The 25,620-nt window shown below is 35.1% G+C and overlaps 1 protein-coding gene across 2 annotated transcripts in view; it reads left to right on the top strand.

The window, feature by feature from the left end:
• marchf8 (membrane-associated ring finger (C3HC4) 8) overlaps positions 1–25,620 on the top strand; it is a 92,742-nt gene that overhangs the window by 4,020 nt on the left and 63,102 nt on the right. For both annotated transcript variants that reach the window (XM_026224309.1, XM_026224308.1), the window contains exon 2: positions 14,436–14,617. In XM_026224309.1, coding sequence (XP_026080094.1) covers positions 14,522–14,617 — 96 coding nt within the window. In that variant the 5' untranslated portion in view covers positions 14,436–14,521. The remainder of the gene's footprint in view (positions 1–14,435; positions 14,618–25,620) is intronic.

A 25,620-nucleotide genomic window follows, 5' to 3' on the forward strand; every position in this document is an offset into this window, starting at 1 on the left:
GCAGGACAGACCTGCCATGAAAAGCTGTATATCTCCATTCCAAATGCTGCGATTCCTCTTTCGGAAGTAGGTGTAGAATTATCACTGAATTTTATGATAACTATATATAATAATAACACAACTGCTGCAGCATAGGTCATTAACACTACAGGATTAAAATAAACATATTGATTAAGCTGTGGACAACTCGCAGTGTAATATTTTGGAACTGGTTGTGTTTCCGACAGGAAAAACAAAAACTGCTGTAGCTATACAGTAGAAAGTAATTAGATTATGTGAAATTGGTTTGACCTCAGAAAGCCATTTAATTACCAAAAACATTTTTCTAATCTGCAGCTACTTTGGAAACTCTAATAGGGTGAATTCCTTAAAAACTGGTCGCCATTTGACAGTCTGTGTGTGTGCATTGTTTTTAATGCTGTCTATTCATGAAGCACATTAGAGCACAAAGGTGAATGTGCTTCATGAATAGACAGCATTAAAAACAATGCACACTCACAGACTTGATGCACTTGATGGAGCTTTTGGACACCCACTCCAACATTAACCATGACACTTATTACGATTTATTCTAAGACTGGATCTAATACTTACTGCTACAAATAGACAGTTTTTTCGGATTCCACTCATTTGTCCCCTCTGGTTAATTCAAGTTTTTCCACAAACTAATAAGTGGAGTTTGCTACTACAGAAAAATCCCATATGTTTAAAATGAAGGAGTGACCCAAGCCGTATCTACAAACTAGAATGTCATAGAGATTTGTGAGTGGACTATTTTGCAGTCTGTGCCTTTTGGTGCCAAAAATGATATCACTTTACTTCACTGTCCAGTGAGAGCTTCAAAAAAGCATCAACAATTTTCTCCAAAACACATAAACATGCCTATGCCAGCATTTTATCACATTGGTTCATGCATATACAGTATCGCAGCAGTTTGGAAATCAAATGCCCGAGGAGTGGTGCTAAAAGGTTAATGCTTCATCCCGTTTGAAAATAACGTACCACCTATGATGAACAAAATATAGGCCAAACTTTAGACTATATTCCATAATGATGCAGGACATGACAAAAGTGTTTGGTCTCACAAAGGTACGGTAATACAGCACAGATAAGTCACCAGTCAATAGTATGCTATTTAGAGATGGGAGAACATTTGCCTTGTTTGACTAATCTGGACACATTCTGCCAGGCTTTGCTATTTACATTGGTGCACTGTTGCTTCACTGTCTCATGACACTTCCCCCTCCGCTTCATAAGCAGTGTTCAGGAAGGCATACTAACCTAGCTTACTATCGTTACAGGTTTTAGTTTTTATAATATAATAAATACCATAGTTCTTAGTCTTTGGAAGGCTGCATTTATTTAATTAAATACACAGTAAAATTGCGGTTAAATACAGTTAAATTGTTGTATTTATTGTTGTTAAATGATGTTCAGAAAGATTTATTTTTGAACGTTTTTGAAAGAAAAAATAAACTAACAAAAATCATCTAGTTGTTCAGCCTTTTTTACTGCTACTCTTGATCGGCTTAATGCCTCCTTGCTGAATAAAAGCAATAATTCCCTGTATTATATTCCTTATTGATATATCCGGTGTATTTCTGTTGTGTTCCTGTAGCTCAATTGGTAGAGAATTTTATTCCAAACATTCGATAATTGTGATAGGACGTTTCCTAGAGGTAGAGGTGGGATAAACTGGGAGTTACCATGTTTTCTTTAAAATCCCTTTGTACTTTTTATTCATTTATTCATTATTCGCTACATTTACCATTAAAAACCCAGCAACAAAAGCATGTAAGCCATCTTTAAGAGGTTAATCAGAGATGGCTCATTCAGATCAAGGCATGCTGCTGTGCTTGTTAAAAGAAGAAAAAAGAGAGTCAGATGCAGTTTCTCTAACATGAATTTTGACAGAACATAGTTAAATATTAACACACTCCTCTTCCAACAAGGGCAAGAGTAAAGGACAGACGTTACAGAATAGCAAGTAGCTTTGTCTAGACATCACTGCTGAATGTACTGCTACTGGAATCAAGAATTCATTTATGGTAACTTATGGTGATACTTAACTATTCTGTGTCCTTGCTAGGTCTAGGTGACATCACATGGAAGAATAAATTATTTTGAAAGGTGAAGCAAGGTAATACATTGTAATGACAAACAAAATAGTAGTCCACAATAATACAAGAAATGTGTATTTGAATAGATATTTTTATTATTATTATTTCATGTTGACTCAAAGGCCCCATGAAGACCTTTGATAATCATTGAGATATTATATATACATATTTTATGCTACACTTACAGTATGTCCTATGTCGTCCGCTGGTTAGCCAAGACTCTGATTTGTGAGTTAGTTCTGCGATGCTGAATTAATACAGAATTGATTTCTTCAGAATGCATCGCGATCGCTGGAATTAATTCTGAGCTTAGATTTTAACAGTAGATTGTGCTAGGGGTGTGCCATATCATACCGTCCATGATAATACCAGTATAAATTATTACATGAAAAAAAGGTGTCATGATATCAATGATATAGCGAGGCGTTATTAAGCCCATTAAGCACACTTCCATATTTGATCTCAGTTTATAATAAGAAAAAATTAGGACATCAAGTATGATAATACATAACAAATTGGTGTATTTGTTACTACATACAGTACCTCCTGTAATTTCAAGTCAGTCAGATCATTGCACACTGAGATATGAGTCTCCATGTGTTCACACTGTCTGGTGGGCATTTTGAAAGCTGGCTAAAACTTTCACCAAAAGAGGAGGCACTTAAATGTGCTTTTTAAACTTTTTTAAAAGTTTTACTACTTATTGTAAAATTAAGATATTAATGTTTAAACTTTCACAGATTATAACCTGGAACTTGGATGTGGGAAATAATTGCAGTTAGATCCAAAAGATAGTTTTAGCAACATAGCGCAGATGCTACAGAAAACAGTTAGCTGACTAGCTGTATAAGATTGTGTGCTACGCTAATATTTTACTTCACACACTGTAAAAAAGTCCCATTAAAAAATGGTAAATGACTGGCAGTCAAACAAAAACCATCAAATTAAAGTAAAATATCATAATTGAAACAAGGAATAATCTGTAAAATATATTTTTGTTTTGTAACACCTTTAATGAAAATTTGTGTAAAAATATTGTTGTCAGTAAAGCTGTAATCAGCAATAAATCTCCATCACCCGCACGCTTTCACATGGAGCAGCATTTATTACACAGAGCCGTTGTTCACTGACAAGCTGCGCTGAACCATGATCATATTTTGCGCAGCTTGTTAGTGAACAACTGTTCTGTGTAGTAAATGCTGCTCCATGTGAAATGTGAGATTAACGGGAACAGCGGTGTGCTTAAAGGGTACAAACATATACCCATTAAGCACAGCCAGACTTTTTGCATTTAATGATGTATTCTTAATTTAAATGCTTTTGTCATTTAAAATGAAATTTTATATATTTGTGTGAGAGATTAATCTCAATATCTTGTGCACTAAAAATGTAGATTTTGGTGAGCTTAATAGGTACATTTACCCTGTAGATTTTAAAGTGGTCATTTGATGCTGCTTAAAATAACATTATTTTTTATATTTGGTGTAATGCAATATTTTTAATGCGGTTTAAGGTTAAAAAAAAAGACATTAATTTCCACATAATGCACATTATTGTTGCTCCTCTATGCCCCACCTTTCTGAAAAGCACCAATTTTTTACAAAGCTGAAAAGAGAGTTGTGCTCTGATTGGCCAGCTTTCCAGTGTGTTGTGATTGGCTGAATACCTCAAGCGTCAGACTGTCCTTGCAAAGTTGGAACTGTCCCACTTTATAGAACAGCCTTTGAGCACAGACTCATTGTTGGCTACTCTGCAGGTTCAGGAATATGCATAAAATGTTACGCCGCCTTTCTTTGGGTGAACATCTTTGGAATAATCTTAATTTTTATAAAGAATAATCTCTTTGGATTTGAGACTTTTTAGTTTTTGCAACTTTACAGATCTTCTTTATTTAAGAGCTTGTAACACTCCAAAGAGAAAGGAAAAATTTTAATCACATCATATGACCCCTTTAATTGTTTTAAATATGGAAATTTTTCTGTCAAAAAAACCCTGATTCACTTCAGAAGGCCTTTATTAATCCTCTGGAGCTGATAGATTATGCTTCAAAATCTCGACCACTATTCACTGCCATCGTAAAGCTTGGAAGATCTAGGACATGTTTTAATAGATGTTTTAAACTCCGACTGTATTCATCTGAAAGAAAAAAGTCATATACACCTTTGTATAGGACTTTGAAGCTGACAGACATCGACTATAAACATGGATAGATTTGCTGAAAATATCATGTCAAGGTCCCTTACTTCAAAGGTTTCTACCGCAGACAAGTGACAGACATGACTGTTGAACCAGAATAAAGTCATATCAGCTTTTGCATGAATTTAAAGCAGACAGACATATCAAAAGTGACACACAAATGTCATAGTGGCTAATTCTGATGACATTAGGGAAGCTTTGAGAAACATTGCAGCAGTACTTCATCTGTGTGTGAGAGATTTTGGTAAGCGCACTGCTTCGTTTGAGTTCAGCCTTACTGAATAAATAAATGATCACCTTGCTATTAGGACCTTCATACTGCATACGTTTTCTTCAGTGCTCTTTCTCTTCCATGACACTGCAATCTATCCAAATTTTTTTTTTTTTTAAGTAAAAGCATGTGGCATTTATCTTTGCCCTCTGTATATTACGTTTGTGCAAATATAAATACACTGTTCGGGATGTGTAAATAAGAGTGCATACTAGAACTGTTTATGGACACCATGTCACTGTTTTGTACATTAGTTTGAGTTGAATTAGACTTTCTATTACAGATTATTAGCTTTTTTGCTCTGAGTAAGACCATTTGGACACAGAAAATGTGTTTTAATGGAGATGGAGTGTACAGCTCTTTGGGCCACTTAAAGAAAAAACTGTTATAATCCACTTATGAAATGATGAATTGCAGTGCTCTTCAGTCATCTTCACTTGTCTGCTTATGATGATAGCCCAGTCCTGATTAGTCTATGTACACCAACAAGCAGTACTGTATGTGTATAAGGTTAGCTATTTCACACTTTAGAGCAGTTTATATTTCTCGTAAAGAGAGACCCAAGGCTCTGAACTTGGTTTCTGGTTGGAATCAGATTGTTTTTCCTTGCATTCTAGGTATTTTTCAAGCAGATATTGTCCAAACATCCCTTACTCATCAATGGATCATCTGCAGTGAATGGGTGCCGTCAGAATAAAAGACCAAATTGGCTGATTAAAACATCACGATAATCTACAACTAATTCATATTACAACAGTCTATGAGTTAATGAGTTATGAAAAGAAAAGTTACAAGTTTATAAGAAACAAATCCGCCATTAAGATGTTTTTGTTTTCAAAACCATTGCTTCCAGCTAAAATACTAGACTCTAGCCATAACATAGCTTTCTCCAGTGAATCGGGAGAGAAATATGCACAGATCAAGCACTGTTTATAAGCCAAAGCAATCTGTTACAAAGATACTGAGAGGACAACAGGAAATGTTCTTGTGTAGATTTAAAGTTAAAAAGTGATAATGATGGATCTGTTTTCTTACAAACACAGATGGACTGGAGTCGTGACGATTACTTGTGTATTACTGGGATGTTTTAATTCGATTTTTGGATTTTCATTCAGACGGCACCCATTCATGATCAATTGGCAAGCAAGTAATGTAATGCTAAATTTCTCCATAACCAATCTTATGTAGAAACAAACTTATTTACATCTTTTTTTGCCCCAGTGGTGAGATTGTTTTTTAAATATTTTTTTGTTACAGTATATTTGGTTACAATTTAAATCCATAATCCAAACTTTGCTGACAATACTGTCTCCATAGTATATTCACAAGGTGCTCATCATCATGAATATTATTTGTAAAAGAACAGCTTTTTCTTTTAGTGTTCCACAGGAAGTAAATACAAGTGTAAGTAACCCCTTAGTATTTTAACTACATCCTCTTGGTTTAAGGTAGTAATTAACCATGTTACTTACTGCAGCACATGCTGTAATTTTCTTTTGTTATTGTTCTGCAAATGGCATTTTCTGCTTATTGTGGTGGTAACCTTTAATGTTATTAAGGTCTGAGTGCAGGAAATTCAAGGGACACTTTGTTTCAGTTTATGATGAAAAAGCAATGATCCTGAATTTTGCACTTTGATCTCCACTGACCCTGCTGCTTTTTGAGACTGTTGTAATGAGTGTGGACCTGTGAACTGATTCAGCAGTGACATAACTATTTTTATGGGGCAATTTTATAGTATCACAAATTACATTATTTCTTTTCTTTTTTATAAAGATGGACATGATCGTTCTCCTGTTTTGAAAGTGACTATTAAACATCACTGGAATGTTTTTAAACGTCATAAAATGTTTTTTAACAGACTCTCTCTCTATATATATATATATATTTAAATAAATGCTATGGGTAGACAACACATCAGTAACTTATGAGCATTTAAATTTATATTAAATATGAATACCAGGTAAATATAATATGTAAGATGCACACTACCATTGAAAAGTTTAATATCAGTCATAAGGGTCTTTTCTTTTCTTTTCTTTTTTTTAAATTTATTTATTATGTTTTATACATAATCTGAAAGCTGGTTTGTTAGGATAGGACAATATTTGGCTGGGATACAACTATTTGAAAATCTGGAATACGAGGGTGCAAAAAATTCTACATAATGAGATAATTGCCTTTTGAAGTTGTCCAAATGAAGTGCTTAGCATTGCATATTACCAATCAAAAATGAAGGTATTAATTTACCTTTGCATGACCCAATTATTCACGTATTGTGCTTTAATTTTGTATCCAGGCGATTATGCATTCAGAAACAAGAGTACATCCTAAATGAGCACCTCCTTTTGCACATTAACCTACCATTAACATTTCGATAGATAGAAAAGCATTTAACTGAAACCTAGCTTCTGTTTGAATTTTCTTTACTTTAAAGCAGATGAATAACGTAATAAGATAAAGTGATGCTATCCGTGCACCATGTTTTAAGGTTTTCACCATCTCTATGCTTTTTAGGGACTTGTTTTGATGATTTGATGCGGTCTGCAGTTTCGCCTTCCTCACTAAGTTTTCAAAACCTTTCATCCTGCTCCTCTTGCAAAACATGAAGTCAGCCGCCATACAGTTTCCTCCTGTGCTCTGCTCGGAATCTGTGTGGATGGAGAGAGGCTTTGACAGAAACTACAACTAATGCAGAAAATCTAGGAAGGTCTGCCGTCTCCATTAAATTTGCAGGATTTGTCTTCAAAGTGTGAGAAAGGTTTACTTTCTTTGAAGACTCTTCTTGTTTGAGCCAGCAGAGACTGTGTGTGTGTGTGTGTGTGTGTGTGTCTGTGTGTGTGTGTTCAAAAATGCATGTGTACCCTGAGGTCATGTGTTCCTAAGTTTTACAAGGCTAGACTTTAGGTGTGTTTGACTTCATGTGGCGCTGCGCAGACCGATCAGTGTCTTGAATTTTTTACTTAAGACCGCGCAGATGGCCCACCACTGTGACGTATGCCATCAAATTACCACAAGAGCAATAAGAGACAGTTTCTTCAGATTGACGACACGAGCTCTCATGACAACACAACTGTTTAACAATTGGTTGGATTCACCGATCACAACAATGACGTGTTTCGCATTTATTCTGACACCTTCATTAGCTCACAAATTTTTTTTTTATAACTGTAAAGATGCCAAATTAAAACGGATATTTGACCCAAAAATTGACATTCTGTTATTATTTTCTAAAGTCGCTCCAAACCCGTCATTCATTTATCTTCAGAACACAAATTGAGATATTTTTTATGAAATCTGTGAGCTTTCTGAATTGTTGGTTATATTTGTTATTTAGTTTTTTTTTTGTACAATTAAAACTATTCTCATAGCTTCGTAAATTAACGGTTGAACCACTGATGTCACATGGACTATTTTATTGATGTCCTTACTACGTTTCTTTTCTACGTTTCTAATATCTTAATTTGTGTTCTGAAGATAAATGAAGGTCTTACTGGTTTGGAACAACATGAGGGTGAGATATTAATGACGGAATTTTCATTTTTGGGTGAACTCCACTTTAAAACAGTATAGTCTTATGCTGAACATTCTGCTGTACTTTTGCTTCTTATCCATTTTATCTGTGATAAAATACACAAATAATGTGTAAGTGTCACTATAGGGAGCAGAAGTGTCCGATTTATGTCTACGTTTCCAATTCCTCTTTTGATTGCAAGCGCCAAATCTTGTGATGGATCACAAATACTGTCGCAAGCAAAGTCAAGTGCACTTTTTCATTATCAACACGAAGTCCAGTCGGCTTTCTGATGAAGAACCGCCCACTTAGAAAAGATCTGTTTGACATGAAAACAGCCAATCACAGTTTGTTGTGCCATTTAGGGGCAGGTTTATTTGAAAGAGTTTTACAGTTGAATTCAGGATTGAGGAAACTGTTTAATAATGTAGAACATTCTGACACCTTGTTAATGTTTCCACCACAGATTCGTGACAGAAACGCATGTTCCTCCATAAACTGACAAACATATCAATACGTTTCCTACATACAAATGTCATAATGACTTTCGTTTATTCAGACGATAGCAGATTTGACACCATCGAGCAAGGAATCGGTCAGTGGTGTAACACTTCGCTCCATAAATTACGGTGTCCCAAAAGGACAACGTGTTTACGCGCAAAACATTATGATAATTTATTCTTGAGCTCGTTCTAGCCTCTGAATGTGAAATGAAGGAATGAAAGTACTGCTGTGCAGCACAGAGTGTGTGTGTGTGTGAGGATCAGCAGGCTTTCATCAGTACACATCAAGTCCGGTTTATCCCGCTATAATCTCTTAACAGTCTGTGAGGATGTTCCAGCACTGGCGGAGTTTGTGTCCTGCTCTGATCTTGAGGTCATGTAATATAGCACACTGGTGGGGTTTAAGCCAGTAAGCCACTTATTGAGCTTTGAATAATTATCTGATATCATCACTTCTGTCACATATGACACTACCTGACGTTATCCATTTGGTTGAAATCCGGAGGAATCTAGATATTAAGGCGGGTGATTGTGCAACTGTTTAGAAAAAAACAGCAGGGGTAAATCCTGTTGATGCCTGATACTGGAAACAGAACATTTGAAAACTGCAACCAAGGTGTTTGTTGAATACAGATTTTTAATGAAAGTTTCCAATGAGGCGGGGTAACTGAATAAATAAAAGTAGTCATGCTAGTAAGTTAGCTACTTTCTCAGTGGTGTGCAATAAGTCAAATCAAAGTAGCTTTTTAGTACCAAGCTGCATTTCCCAACAGCTAGCGGTGTTCAGTTTAGTGAAATGGTTCACTTACATTGTTCTTTTAAATGCACTGGTTTAATTTTTATCATTTTTAATTCATTTCTGTTCCTGCACAGTGGTGTGGATGGCATTTATTTGATTAATATTCAAGATATTTATTTATCAGTAGTATAATATTTTGGAAGATGCTACTTTTGATCATATACAGTATGTAGACTATACAGTTCAAAAGTTTGGGTCAGGAAAGTGAAAGAAATTAATACTTTTGTTCATACGTGTTGCATTAAATTTATCAAAAGTGACAGTAAATGCTATGGAAGAACAGTCAGGACTTTATTTTTTTGGAATTGCGTTTTCCACATGTGAACGCATAAATGATGACATAATCCAAATGCAGTTGCAGGTCTTGCATTAGCGTTTGCCTTTTTGCTTTGGAAAACGCAGCTGAAAATACAATTTGCACTTCCTTTTGAAAAAATCCTGAATATTCTTTCATCGAATGCATTTACAGGTGCATCTCAATAAATTAGTATGTTGTGGAAAAGTTCATTTATTTTAGTAATTCAACTCAAATTGTGAAACTTGTGTATTAAATAAATTCAGTGCACACAGACTGAAGTAGTTTAATTCTTTGGTTCTTTTAAATATGATGATTTTGGTTCACATTTAACAAATGTATAATGTTGCATAAGATATCTGTTTTAAGTAAATGCTGTTCATTTGAAATTTTTATTCCTGGATCTTGAAAAATCACTGTTTCTATTCCAAATATTAAGTTGCACAACTGTTTTCAACATCATTAAGAATAAGAAATGTTTCTTGAACAGCAAATCAGCATATAAGAATGATTTCTGAAGGATCATGTGACACTGAAAAGACTGGAGTAATGATGTTGAAAATTCAGCGTTGCATCACAGGAATAAATTACATTTTAAAATACATTATAAAAGTAAACCTATTTTTTAAATTGCAATAATATTTAATAAAATTGCAGTATTTACTGTATTTTGATCAAATAAATGCAGCCTTACCGAATCTTACCAACCCCAAACTCTTGAACGTCAGTATATATAGAATGTTAAAGGGGTTAAATGATGCGATTTAAATTTTCCCTTTCTCTTTGAAGTGTTACAAGCTCTTGATGCATTAGAAGATCTGTAAAGTTGTAAAGACTGAAGTCTCAAATCCAAAGAGATCTTCTTTATAAAAGTTATGACTCGTCCAAAGGTCTCATTCTAACACGCCCCCACATCTCTATGTCACTATGTGGGAAGATTTACATAACGCCACACAGATGTCACACAAAGAAAGATGGCATACCTTTCATTCTCGTTGTGGTGGTGTTGTTGCTGCCGCTGCCGCCGCCATGTCATATAGATGCAGTGTGCTACACTATGAAAGCGAAACTACTTTGTTTGGCCTTCCAAAAGAGGACGATATCCGCTTCGTCATGCCTGGAGCTGATCTGTGCTGGTTGCTGAGGAAATGCATCAAAGCATAGATCATAAGCATAGATCATAAGGCAAGCATAGAGGAGAAACAATAATGTACAGTATGTGGAAAATTATGTTTTTTTTTTTAACCCTTAACCGCATAGAAACATTTTATTACACCAAATAATGTTCTTTTTTGCAGCATCATATGACCCCTTTAAAACTTATTCATACAAGTTATCTAGTTTTTAAAAATTTATTTTCAAATGTAAAATTTGTAAGTAAAAAATAAAGTGATCTAAAGATATAATCTGATATTTAAAAATAGCTTCAGTGTAGTTTGTATTCTAGTTTGTGTATCTTGACTGAAGTTTACCTTTTTAAATGAAGAGTATCTTATTGCTTGACAAGTTTCCCCAACACTGACAGTTTCTTAAATGGAAACATACATCACACATATGAAACTTTAGCTGTTTTCTGTTTTCAGTCTGGAGGAACATCCATAGGGAACGTCTAACTGTGTCACCTTTACAGTTGCATGGATGAATAAATCTGGGTTAGAGTCTTGGCGCTCAGCGTTATCTCTCACACAGGAGACCAGCAGAAGGATTTTTTTCCAGAGAGGGGAAACACACAGGCTCAGGCCCGTCTCTTGGATAGATCCGTTGCTGTATCGATCTCATGTCATTTCTAGCGGCAGCTGCTCCTTGATGGATCATCCTTTGTGGAAGCAGGGTAATTTACCAGGCTGATCAGTTCAGTGCACAGTCAGTCAGAGAGTTAAGGCCCGTTCACAGAAAGGATGATTAATCCGACAATATGGTGTCTTTATCATTATAGTTGTGGTTTGGACTTTGTGTAATGTTAAGGTGTGTTGAGAAGTGCAGACTCAACATTTCTAAATGTGTAGTTATATGTAACATTGTTTGGTGAATTTTCATAGGAAAAATGCAGTCGTTTCAATAGAAACCCATGCAAGTGGATGTTTAGCATGAGGGCGAAAGATTTCACAGTGGTGTCAAGTTGGTTCCATGGATTTGCAAAAGAAAGCTGCTTGGTTTGAGAGTGACTTCTGTGTGAGCTGTGCTTCATATTGCTAATGTGATGCACGTTAAGACTGAAATCCCTGCTCTGGGCTCTGTGAAAGCTGTATTTGTGGCAGTTGTGAAGCATACGGTACACCTCATCACATGCTGCCAGCAGGGATCTGTAACGGTTCCTCTTGGCCATTGTTCCTGCCGTGAGCCTGAATTTGGTGACTGATTTGAGCTGAGGCACATATTCTCATCAATTTGTTACTCAATGTGAGCTCTGTAATCCAATTCAATGCAGTTGGAAAAGTGGCTTTTGTTTTCTAGATGACTCCAAAACTTGCTCCTTTAGCATTAAATTCACCCTAAAATTCTGTTATTAATTAATTATCCTCATGTCATTCCAAACCCATAAGACCTCCACTCCTCTTTTAAAACACACATAAAGATATTTTTTATGAAAACCAAGAACTTTTTGACCCTTACATGACAAAGCCAAATGCTTACATTTATGGGTTTATTCAAATCCCTAATCTCAGATATGAGCAATAGTCGTAATAACAGTACTTAAATGACCTTTACACAGTACATACTGTACGTGGCACATCAGATTGACAGACGGCTGCCCTTTTTTAACTCCTCCACCCTGATCGACTACGCTGAAGCATTTTCACTTTCCACTGCTCATTTAGATCGAGGATTGGCAGAGACATCATGCATTAGTCATCACTCCACAGGCTCCAAGCCCGAGATTATTATTGTTATTATGACATCTGATTTCATGAAAACCTCAAAGGGCATTAACTTAAGAATTTGACCACTAGCTTCCTTTCCCACCCAGTCACTTTTTAAGTAAAACGAAAGCTATGAGATTGATATGTTTGTTCTTGCATTGAAACTCAACATTTACCTAAAGCTGTTTGACTGATCATGACATGAAGTTTACCTCCAAAAATGGCAGCATGAACCAGGATTCTGTGGATTCAAATGCCTCATGTACTTGGCAGTAAACCATATGCTGCTGCATTTGTTTTAGAGTGCAAAAAATTATCCTCGGCCTATTGATCCGGCGGCAAATGAGTGATTGCAGTCACATGCCCTCTGCTTTAATGCGGTGTGATTAACACGGGCTGTCGATCAGTCATGTGGAGTCCTGGATGCCTACAGTATGAACTGACCAGCTGTTCTGCGAGCAGCTTATGAATTAATGGCACTTTTGATGCCAAATAGGGAGGATTTCATCCGTTCCTCCCCATGTGTTGACCATTATAACAATATCATAATATTAGATCATCATATGCATTCACTGATAATCACACAACCAAATGTGAAAATGACTTCAAGCTGTTGTGCGTACAGTAAGATTCAAATTTCTAAGACCGTTTCCACTAGTGAAAAGGCTCCTACCTGGCGGTTTAAAATGTATTTGTTTTCTGCATAACAATTATTATGTCCCAAAGAGCATGTGCAGATGAGTTGATGAGCACAGTAAAAAAAAAAAGTATTTAAATTTATACTATAAATAAAAAATAATGATTTTAAATAAGTAAAATGAAGTGTAAACCTATTTTGACATCATTAATAAAATGTATTAATGATGTCAAAATATGTTTACACTTCATTTTACTTATTTAAAATCCTTATTTTTTATTTATAGTATACATTTAAATACTCAAAACCAAATCCTTATTTTATTATTATTTTTTTTTTTTACCAAAACAAAATTAAAAAGCAAAAATCTAATAAAAAAATAAATAAAAAAATTTCACAAATATTCACAAAAAGTGTGGTCTCAAACTGTTGGAATGTTCTCTTGATCCGAAACAGCAGTGAGATATTCAGTATTGTCAATACTAGCTTGACTTCTGTGTTCAGTGTCCATCAGTTTGTCATTGTCCAGCAGTTTTGTGTCTGTTAATCAATCATTTGTACTACAGTACGTCTTCATTCTGCAGTGCCAAACTGGTGGATTTGGCCTGATGCCGGCGGTCGCCGTTGTGAATCTAGATGCGTAGTCTTACACAAAACACGGCTGTTGGCATGGTCACAAGATGGAGAGAATTTTAATTGCTGTTATGTTGCAGCAGATGGTGGTAGAAGTTGAACGGCCTATTTGTAAGCAGACTTCGCATCGTCTCAGCGTGCCGTGAGCTCTTTGTTCTCCTTCAAAGAATGCATTTCATTACGGAGAATATGGGAGACGGTTTTTTGTAATTGGTGATTCAACTTTTACCGCTGCTTCTCATTTCCTCACTCTCTGCATGAGATTTGATGTTTTTGTAGTTCAATTAATATGCAGCAGTGTTTGTGAATACTTACCGTGATTTCACCGTGTGAGAGGTGTTCCTGATCAACATCTTTGTTGGTCTTAAAACAAAATTCTTGTTAGCTAGATTTTAGTGTTTGGGTTAGCCCTGAAAAACATTTTTATCTTCTCATTATTTCATTCCATTTGCCATCTGATGCTTATTTCACACAAAAAAATTAAGCACTTTATCTGACAAGTCCATATGCTGTATGATTAGCTGATTATTTATGTTAGTATTTAATTTTTTTCATGAGCGTGCTTTTGGAGCATTCATTTCTCATCTCTTTTTGTATCTCCGTCAGATTTGGATTAGTGGTTCTCTCCATCATGCCGGTGCTGGTGGACAGTCTTCAGCTTCAGAGAGTGTGAGCTCCACTGAACTGCGGGGATGAACATGCCATTGCACCAAATCTCTGTCATCCCTCGTGATGTCACTTCCTCCCGGGTGTCAAGCAGCGGGAAGGCAAAGGAAAAGGACAAACAGGTTTGTCTTGCACCTAATAGACATAGAAAAACAGGCGGTAGAGTAATCTGTGACCCTTGTTACCTTCATCCTCGTTCCCATTGATAGACCGCATCCTGTTTTCACAGTTCTGAATGTTTTCTTTCCCCAGTCAGAGGTGGAAAGGATTTCAGAGGCAATCTTGTACACACACATGGGTTCCTAAGTTGTTTTATGAACTCCGTCTTAAATACTGTTTATATTTATGCCTTCGTGGAACTCTCCAAATTATGAAAACTACTGACACGGTTTACAATAAAGGAAGTAGAGGAAGTCGCACATACATAGGAGTGGGTGCTTTGGGGAGGCAGGTTTCCAGTAAGTGATACAGGCAGGAATGACTGTGTGAAATGTTACGCGGGAGGAGAACTATAAAACAAAGATGTGATTGATGTCATGGTGCCTGTTTGCTTTGTGTTGAGTGTTAAAAGGGAAGGGATGGTTAAAATGGGATTTTTTTTCTTTTATTATATTAGTCAAGGATTTCTGCATCAAAAACTGCCATGATTAAGGTTTCACAAATATTGTATGCGTTCTCTTACGCTTAGGAATTATTTGGTACACTGTGTCTTTAAGACTTCTTACTCACCATGAGGTCGCAAATGACACTTTATTTTCTCCTTAATGTGCTTTCCTGATCTTATTTTGAATGAATCATCAATGTGTCATTGCTATTCTTTGTAATCTTTCATTTAGGAATGCACTGAAATGTAAGTTCTGGTGGATAGTGATAGGCCGATAATTAAGGGATAATGTACATCCAGCAGGTTTTTATCTCAGAATAAACTCCAACAGGATGATCAGGATGTGAAGCGGAGGCGTTTGCGTCACCCTGAAGGGGTTTATTCTGCAATAACAGCTAGCTGGATGTACATTATTCCACTTATTACACGGCTACTTGCCACATAAGTAAATAATTAGACAAAATATTGATTGGAGTTAAATAATTCATTATCTCCTGAAACGCAAAGCTTCTGTGTAACTCAAAGCTTATTGTGTAAGATTCTGTCTGAATAAATAAAAAATAAAGCAGATAAAACTAAAAACATTTGTTTTAAATGCTACAATTAAATTTAGGTATCACAGCCTAACAATGTGCAGCATGAAAAATGGATGTTATTTTTTAGGATTGCCTAAAGATTACATTTCAGTGTTATTAGATTATTAGTATTATTTTGTTTTATCATTTTAAATGTTTCTAAATCATTTTACTCTTATCATTAGTTGTTCTGGTGTTAAGTAGTAATCCAAAGATTTCAGAACGAGATGTTTTATTTTTAATACAAGCTTTTTTTATTGGGGGAATGATGTTTGTTTACGTACACTACCAGTCAAAAGTTTGGGGTTGCGATATTTTATTTTATTATATTATATTTTATTTTAATAGTTTTTTTTAAGTCTCTTACGTTCATAGAGGCTACATTTATTTAAGCAAATATACAGTAAAAACAGTAAAGTATTATTATCATTCAAAATGACTGTTACCTGTGTTTATGTACAGTGTTTTAAAATTGTATTTATTCCTTTGATAGCAAAGATGGCAAAAAAAGAGAAATGTTTTCAGCATCCAAGTCTCATGATCCTTCAGAAATGCTAATAATATGCTAATTTGCTGCTCAAGAAACATTTGTTATTATTATCACTGTTATACACTTGAAATTGATATCTCTTGCCACTTTTAATCAATTTCATGTGTCCTTGATGAATAGAAGTATTCATTTCTTTGAACAAAAAGAAAAACCTTTCTTACTCCAAACTTTTGTTGGATAGTGAAGTATAATGACTTGTATTTCTGATGTATTTTCTAATGTATTTCTCATGATATAATTCCTTTAAAGAGATATCTTTTCTTCCCTAAATGCATATCACGGATATAGGTTTCATGCAACTGAGATACTTTTGGCATCACTGGATGATACTGTGTTTCAGAGGTGGGGAAGCTGTGGTGTCACATGTTGTCCAGCCGTGTGACCCATGCTATTATCATCTGTTTGAATACTGAGGGTTTGTTTTTTTCTGAGAAGCCTGATTCATAAACACTCGGGCCCAAAGGAATCTCAATATTTCCCCTCATCAGTTTTCAGCTTGTGTAGTTGTGCCAGCCGCTCTTTAGCCTTGCTCTCTCGTCCTCTGTTTAAGCAAGACTGGATGGAGACACTAATGAGTGTTGTTTCATTGGTGGGCCTGAGGCTGGTAACCCATCAGCTGTTTGTTTGTCAGAACCGGGCAGGATACAGGAGACGAGCTGCTTTTTTCCCCTGTGTTTTTTTTTTCCTTTTCTTTGGCTAAACGGCCTCAAGTGACTCAAGTAGCAATAATTCTGTTAAATCCAACATGTTGGGATGTAAATCATCATCCCCAGTCCACTTTTTAAAAATCACTTTTCATCAAAGCGTCACATTTCTACTGTTTGGCAACTGAGTCTGACCTAGAGACATTTTGATGATTATTTAAATAGAATTGCAGTCTTGTGTACTCTGTGTCTGTCCAGGTTTAGTGGTTTGTGTATCAAGCTCATGGTGGGGTTACCAGTCATCATATAGTCATCATAGCTGGGTTTGGCTGTCTGTCAGTCTGATTTGATGCAGTTTTAGTTGCTGCCTCTCTTTTTTATGACAGGATCTTCACAAGTTTCTGCCTGACTGACACTGACAATGTGCCGCCCAGAAGGTTTTATTTATTTATTTTTTTTACTATGGAGCTGTGGACTAGAGATATTTAGGCAGACGTTGTTATGGGTGAATTTCATGAAGAACATGAGCGGGTCATATGTAATCTTCCATATACAGATATACATATAACAATCCATTTCTGTTTTATTTCAGATAGTTTTCATTATTCTCATTTGATTCTTATTGTAGTATGCTGTACTGAAACATTGAAAAATATCAAAGAATACTTTAAATTATTTTTTATTTTAGCATTTTAGTAATTTTGTGCTTTTGTCATTTTTGTTTTGTTTTATTATAAATCAAATATTTCTAGTAATTTAGTTTTATTTCAGCTGTAGTACTATTTTTAATGTTTTTGAAAGAAGTTTCTTCTGCTCATCAAGCCTGCATTCATTTGATCAAAAATACAGGAAAAAAAATGAAATATTGTGATATATTATTACAATTTAAAATAATTGTTTTTAAATTTATTATACTTTTAAATTATCATTTATTTCTGTGATGCAAAGCTGAATTTTTAGGATCGTTATCACATGATCCTTTAGAAATCATTTTAATATGATGATTCATTATCAAAGTTGGAAACAGTTCTGCTGCTTAATATTTTTTCAGAACATGTGATACTTTTTTAGGATACTTTGATGAATAAAAAGTAAAAAAAAAAAAAACAATGTTTTTAAAATATAAATATTTTGTAATAACAATATACACTACTGGTCAGTAATTTGGAGTCAGTCATTTTTTTTCCTTCTTTTTTTAGAAAAATCAGAAAACAGAAAACTCAATACTTTTATTCAGCAAAGATTGATAAAAAGTTTAATTGATAAAAAGTGATATTGAAGAAAAAGTGTTATTAGAAGATATATTATTAGAATTTTATTAAATTTTTTTTAATAAATGCAGTTCTTTCGAACCTTTTATTCATCAAATATATTAGAAAGCAGAACTGTTTCCAACACTCATAATAAATCAGAATATTAGAATGATTTCTAAATGATCATGTGATCGACTGGATGTTACATGTGACACTGAAGGCTGGAGTAATGATGCTGAAAATTCAGCTTTGCATCAGAGGAATACATTTTTTTTTAAAGTATATTCAAATATAAAACTATTATTTTAAGTTGTAATAATATTTCACAATATTACTGTTCAGTAAAGAAAGTATATTATATATTTTGATTTTTTTAAATCAATTTTAATACATTAAAGACAGTACAAGAAATAATGGCATAATAAATAAACCAAAATGGAAATATAGCCTACCATTTCATTTTTCAACACAGTGATATTATAAATTGGGGGAATGTGCTTAGAAAGTAATGCCAAGAAAGTAATGTTTTGCTAAAGTATGACCGTCATGTTCTTGACAGGCTTCGTGAGTTTCACCCTTTATCAGTGATGGCACTCACTACAGTTTATGAGGCTCTTTTGATTGATGTTGATTGGTCAGATGCATAAAGATGGGTGACGGGCCATTAATATTAGTCACTGAGACACGATGATCAAACCCTGCAGGAATTTAATGACCACAATCCTTCAAAGCTCCATCAGTGGATTATGCTGCGTTTAGCATATCACCCTTTTATGCTCAAACACTGTGTTTTTTCACTGTGTACATTTTTGTAGCCTAATGTAAATGATTATGTTACCCTTCCTTCTTTAATAGTTTCCTTTAATTGAGCTCGACACTGCATTTCTTGGAGTCTAGAGGGACGAATCTTCGCTCTTAACACCTAGAGCTTGTGTTTGGCACAGACGGAGGAGTTGACACCAGCCACAGTTTCGTTTACCTCTTGCTCCGCATACAGATCAGCCGGGGGGCGTATCGCCATTAGGCAAAGAAAGCACAGCCCATCTGCCTGTTGCAGACAACTCCTCCTCTGTGTCTCAGTGGAAAGAAACCCTCATTCCCACTGCTTTAGATTCAGCGCCAGCTGCCATTGCGGATGCAGTGCTATTGAATGATCTGAAATGAATAAGAGTCAGAACTAACAGGTACATAACACGCTGATATTTCTTTGTTTTGTCTTGCTGCTACAAACATGACATGCTCACATCAGGGACAGATCCTCTGAATGAAATCGGTGTTTATAACAGTGACTGGCAAAACCTACCATCATCTTTTTAAAATGAATATCATAAGGCAGCAGTATATCCCGACTGTTAGCGGGCCTCAGACTGAATCTGCATGCTTTTTTCCACGTTTATCAATAGGGAGCCAGACTCAAACTTTGGTTCGCCACACTTAAAGGCATAGTTCACCCACAAATGATCCAAAACAAGACCAAAAAAAAAAACATCATACTGACTGTAATTTTATGAAAAACCAGAGAGATTTATCAAATGCTCTCCATTTGTATTCAACAGAAGGAAAGCCATACAAGTTTTTTTTTAAGAATATTATTTTTATTTATTTGATGAAAGAAAACAAGGTGTTTTAATGTCTTTGAAATAAGTCTCTTATACTAACCAAGGCTTTAATAATATGATTAAAAAAATAAAAATACAGCAAAAAATGGTAATATTCAAAAAAATTTTTTTGCTATTTAAACAAACTGTTTTCTATTTTAATATATATTAAAATGTAATTTATTCATATGATGGCAAAGCTGAATTTTCAGCATATTACTCCAGTCTTCAGTGTCACATGATCACTTGAAACATTTCATATTATTATTATCAATGTTGAAAACCGTTGTGCTGCTTAATATTTTTTGTGCAAACCTTTGATAAACTTTGATTCTACAATGGACAGGAAGTTAAAAAGAACAGCAAGATCTTTTGTAAAATTATAAATGATAAATTCTTGATGCACGGAAGAAATCTCTTTAAAAAAATATGACCAACTTTGATCTTTTGAAAGGTTGTGTACACATAGAAAAATATATTTTTCTGGCTGTGTACCGTGTTAATACCATAGTATTCTTTGAATCACCTCAGAGTACAGTGTACAGTGCCATCATATGTGAACTTCCTTCAGTTGTATAGGATCTCAAAGTACCATGATTTAACCACCGGACACCATTGTCTTGTCATGATAGCACTGTAGCAGCAGGACTATGTGAAAAACACACTAAAAGCATGAGCTGTTTCGAGTTTTGTGATCAAACGCTGACCTCTAGACACACAACTTCTTGGAAGCTGTTTGTCGGACAGCATGAAGCTTTCATGAGCAGCTGCTGTGCGGCAGTAATCTCTCAAAAAATGCAGCGAGAATGAGCCTTGTGCGAACTGACAGACTCGAACAGAAGGAGACAGAAATTGGATGGCCACTTTGGCATAAATGCAAACAACTGTATTTATCTTTGAAAAATGTAAATTCTCCTGTTTCGTGAGTCTCTATATTTTGAAAAAGCACTTCGTAACCGGGACAGCAGGGAAACTGGCCAGACATTAACACGGCCATATTGTCCAAATCTGTCTGTCCAAGAATGCTCTGCTTTGGGCTTTTTTAATGTTAATAATATGCTAATAAAGATAAGAGCCTCGCAGCTCTGTAAAATAACATGAAGCCACCAGGATGCTTCAGGGGGGAATGTTTACTGAGGAGCGACAGGATTTTAATGCCAGCGCTATCTTTGTAGGACGCTTTTAAGCTTCGTCAACACTCTAATCTCCTCGAGAGAGACCAAGGTGCCATGTGATTGCCAGAGCGACTTGTTTGTGTCAGTGTTTGACATTTGCAGTGATATCAGCATAACTCAGAGCGTGGCGTTTAATGCCGCTTCGGAGTAAACTGTCAAATCTGGAAGTTTCTTTTGCATTAAGCGCACTGCATGCTTGAGTGGAATGCTCATTTTCTCCTATAATAAATCACTGCCTATTATTATGAGGTTTCAGTACAAAGTATAACAAAACAGAGACTCAACTTTATTGATGACGTATGAGAAATACAAGGGGTCATGAACAGTGTTTTTTAATCTGTACTGTTCTTTTTTTTTTTTTTTTTTTTTTTAGAAGTAATAGGCTTTTTTCTGTCCTTTTTTGACCCCCCTCATCATAATACTCTGGTTTCTGACTCGGAAGTAAACGCCCACTGCTGTGATTGGCTAATAATGGTGTATGTTTGACAGCGTACATCATTCATAGATGCATAAATACTCAGTACTTCCCAAACGATCTGTTAAAACAGACAAAGCAAAAGTGACCATATAATAAAAACAGTTACTCACACTTGTGTGTTGCGACATTACTGTCGGTAGTTGGCACAAGATCGTCTTTTAGTTTAAATCTTTCCGAAAATCCTGCATTGAATTGTGCATTGCTTGTGAACAATTCCACCATAAAATGAAGTGAACCAATGAAGGACCAAGTTCTTATTGATGTGGTCTGGCACGTCATTAAAAATAAACTTTATTGTTTGGTTTCTGCGTAGACCTGCGTTTGCCACTCGTCATTTACGTACGATGTGCGTGAATCAGTGGGCAGGGCTAAACAGGCAACGATGTAGAGGCAGGTGTTGATCTTCTGCGGAGGCAGCGTTTAGACACTATAACGTCATAATGTGGTACATTCCACAACTTGTCATTTTGGCAGATTGTCTTCAATAAAAGCTGATTTTAAAGTAAATATAAAGATTTGAGTTCTGAAACTTACAGGAAGTTTTTATAGTACAATGACCACTTATGTGACAAAAGATCAAGGGAGTTTTGATTTCTCAGTTCATGAGCCCTTTAAGGGAAATAAAATTGTAGATGGTAAAATTATGGGTATAGATTAAATTCCAAATGGCACAATATTATGATTTTGCTCTTTTCTCTACTTGATAGGCTGCTGATCTGAAGTTCACCAAAGTTTACCCAAACTGATGCGAAACGGGCAAATGTGAGAGGAACAAGATGGATCAAACAGAGTATCTTTTCATAGAGTTAAGAAATCATCAAGTGAGTGTATCATTTAGCTGATTTCATTTAGACTTTTATTTACAACATTGATCAATGCACATACACAGAAGAGCATATCAATTTCTGAAATATGGTAACAAGCTCAAAGTCCTAAATTATTTTTAGATTAAAGAAATTCGTTTTCATTATATATTCAGTATATGTTATTTAGTATTCATTATTCATAGTATTCAGTATTCATATACATTAGTTTTCTACTCTGTTATCTTTTGAGGTTATCTTCTGAATTAGTATTGTTACCGAGGCTCTAGATTCTGGTATCGTAGCGAAGCCAAAATTGTGGTATCGAGCTAACCCTAAAGCAATAGTTCACTCAAAAGTAGTGCTGTCAATCATAAAAAGAAATTATTTAATCAAATATTTTTCTCTGAAATTAATCACAAGATTGATCCCATCTAACATTAAAGTTTTAAATATACTTTTATATTGCAATAATTTACATTCAATCTTCAAATTAATGTAGAAACAACATAAAGACTGTATATTTTTAAGATTTGTTTAATGGCATCTTTTTTTCTGACTGAAGGTGAGTATCACTGATACAAATACTGTCTCCAAGATTTTTTTCCCTTAATATTTAATATTTCCCATTGACTATAGACATTCAGCTTTACAGTATAATTGAGAGCTGTCAATTTTAAGGTCAAGTGCATGTCTGAAAAGTGGGGGGCCAACCTTAGCTCTACCTCTGCATTAATTGCGTAAAATATTTTTAATGCGTTAAAGTAAAAAAATTAATTACATGCGTTGACACTCTAATTTTTGATAGCACTACTCAAAATTGACAATTATTATCAGTTACTTACTTTCTTGGCATTCCAAAGCCATAAAACATACTGATTTTACTAAGTGAGACATGTTCCCTGGAACAACATTGTGATTAACCAATCAGATTTGAAGAACCAGTTTATAGATTTTGTGAAGTTTACGCTTAAAATCACTGTTTGGTGCTTGTACATCAGTGTCATTCATCTATAATTTCCTCTGATTTATGGGGTTACTCATGGTTAGGGTTAGGTTTAGGTGTAGGGGTATGGTCAAGAATATATTTTTGGAGTAAAATGTTGTTCCAGGGTCAACAAAATATGTTGACCTAGGAACATATTTAACTCCGCAAAATCAGGACGTGCAAAACATTCATTCATCTTCAAAACACAAATTAAGATATTTTTAATAAAACCTTAAAGATTTCTGTCCATCCATTAACCCTCTGGAGTCTATTAATGCGTATACGCGTTATGGGTCATTTTCTCCTGATAACCCCGAAAATAACTTAAATTACACTTTCAGTTTTGATCGTACAGATAAGAGCAATACATCAATCGAATCTGTAAAGGGTCTACTTTTTTTTGCATACAGACATAATAACTAATAATTTCCATGCAGCGAAAGCCTTGACACTTCAAAAAGTTGATAGAAATTTTAATAGTCCAAATGAATCAAGAGGGTTAATCCAAGCCCTCTTTAGAGACATGATCGCTTTATATGATGAAAATCTATTCACATATAAACATTAATCGGCACATCAAATATGGTAAATGAAGCTCAAGCGTAATTACAAACATTTTTGGCTCGCATGCATAAGCTATAAAAAAGGTAAAATGTAAATAAAATAAAAAAACACAAACAAACCAACCACTTTTTATTGCCTTTATGGACAGGAGGGGTAGAGATAGGGGACTACTGAAAAGAAAGACAGGGAATGGGTTTGGGAAAGCTATAGACTGGATCGGACCTGCATTTCTATAAAACAAAGACTCTTTCATGCATTATCAGCGTGCATTACCCACAATACCTTGGCTTGGAATAAAAATGTGTTTATTTTTGCCCATTTACTTTGAATGTAACAAAAACATTTATTGATTTTGCCACACATCCCGCACTGCTGTACCATTCCAGCCTCCACTTGATTTGGTTTGAGAGATTAAGATTATTGTAATCTAAGATGACCCACTTCTCATTTGACAGCAACAGATTGCGAGCTCCTTCTCGTCATTTTAAAGGAGGTCCTTATGCTTGTGAGCAGCTCTGACAGAAACTGACAAGCTGATGCAGGGCTCCATCTTGGCTGAGGGGAAGCCTCTGGCCTTTATAGTTTACATTCTTCAGAAAATTTCAGAAACTGAAAGCCTCCGGGGAAAATCTTCAGACGCTACACAATCATGCTGCCTTAGATGACAACAGGTGGAGGCAGAGCTTACAGAATATTTTCTTAACCTAGGGAGCATTTGAACTGTGTAAACTACTGTGGTAGGATGAAAGCACGTTTGGTGTGCTGATTATATTCAGTGATTTAGATGACGGCTTGTGTGTTCATTAGAAAATTACTAGTCTTCATGGAACTCAGTGTGAGCTAAGTGAAGAGTTAGGCTTTGATCCAAAACCTAGTGACGCAACTTAACTGAAACCTCATACTTGACCAATTTGGAAGGCCCTACATAGGCAGCATCTTCTTGCGTTGTACAACTAGTGCTGCTCACATGAACTGCATGGTAGATTTGACTCATACTGATTTCAACCGAGTTTGACTTTAAAATGAAATAGAAATAGTGGTAATTGTACTCCTCAGAGGTTTGAGGTCGGTAAAATGTTTAAATGTTTTTGAAAAAAAGTTTACTACTAAGGCTACATTTATTTGTTCAGAAATACAGTAAAGACAATTTAAAATAATTGTTTTCCATTTTAATATATTTTAACATTTAATTTCTTCCTGTGATTTTAAAGCTGAATTTTGAGCATCAATACTCTAGCATTCATTTCACATAGTACATAATATGCCGATTTGCTGCTAAATTATTATCAATGAAGAAAACAACTGTGGTGCTTAATATTTTTATGGAAATGTTTTCATGTATCTTTGACTAGAAAGTTCAAAAACAGCTTTTATTTAAAATATAAATCTTTTGTTCTGTTTGATGCAAGCTTTCTTTCTTTCTTTCTGTCTGGGAGTGTATATTTTTGGTAGACATTTTGCTCATTCTTTGGGACAGTTGATCAAATCAATGTGCAACACTCTCATTAATTTACAGGGTTGAAAAATAACCTCTTTGCTTCATGTTTTGTTTTGCACACCCTCATGTTCCCAGGGTAATCATTTGCTATTTCTAATGCTGAAAAATAGAATTCACTTTTAGTGAAGTGTAGGTATTTCCAAGCCTTTTGGCAGTTAATTAACATAACAAAATGACTTTACATATACGTTGCGTTACAGGCATAACTTCTGTAATAAACCTTGCATTCTGTGTTAGGTGAAAGTCTTGCAACACTGAAAGTGAGAATTTTGTGAGAAGGTGCCAAATAGTTTCCATCATGTCTGAAAAACAGCCAGAAAGAAGAACTGCCAGTCATAGAAAATCACAAGCATTCGTTTCGTCTGTGTTGTCAGGCCCGATCGAGCTTGATGTCC

This window comes from Carassius auratus, chromosome 38, assembly GCF_003368295.1.
Source record: "Carassius auratus strain Wakin chromosome 38, ASM336829v1, whole genome shotgun sequence".
Classification (NCBI taxonomy): Eukaryota; Metazoa; Chordata; class Actinopteri; order Cypriniformes; family Cyprinidae; genus Carassius; species Carassius auratus.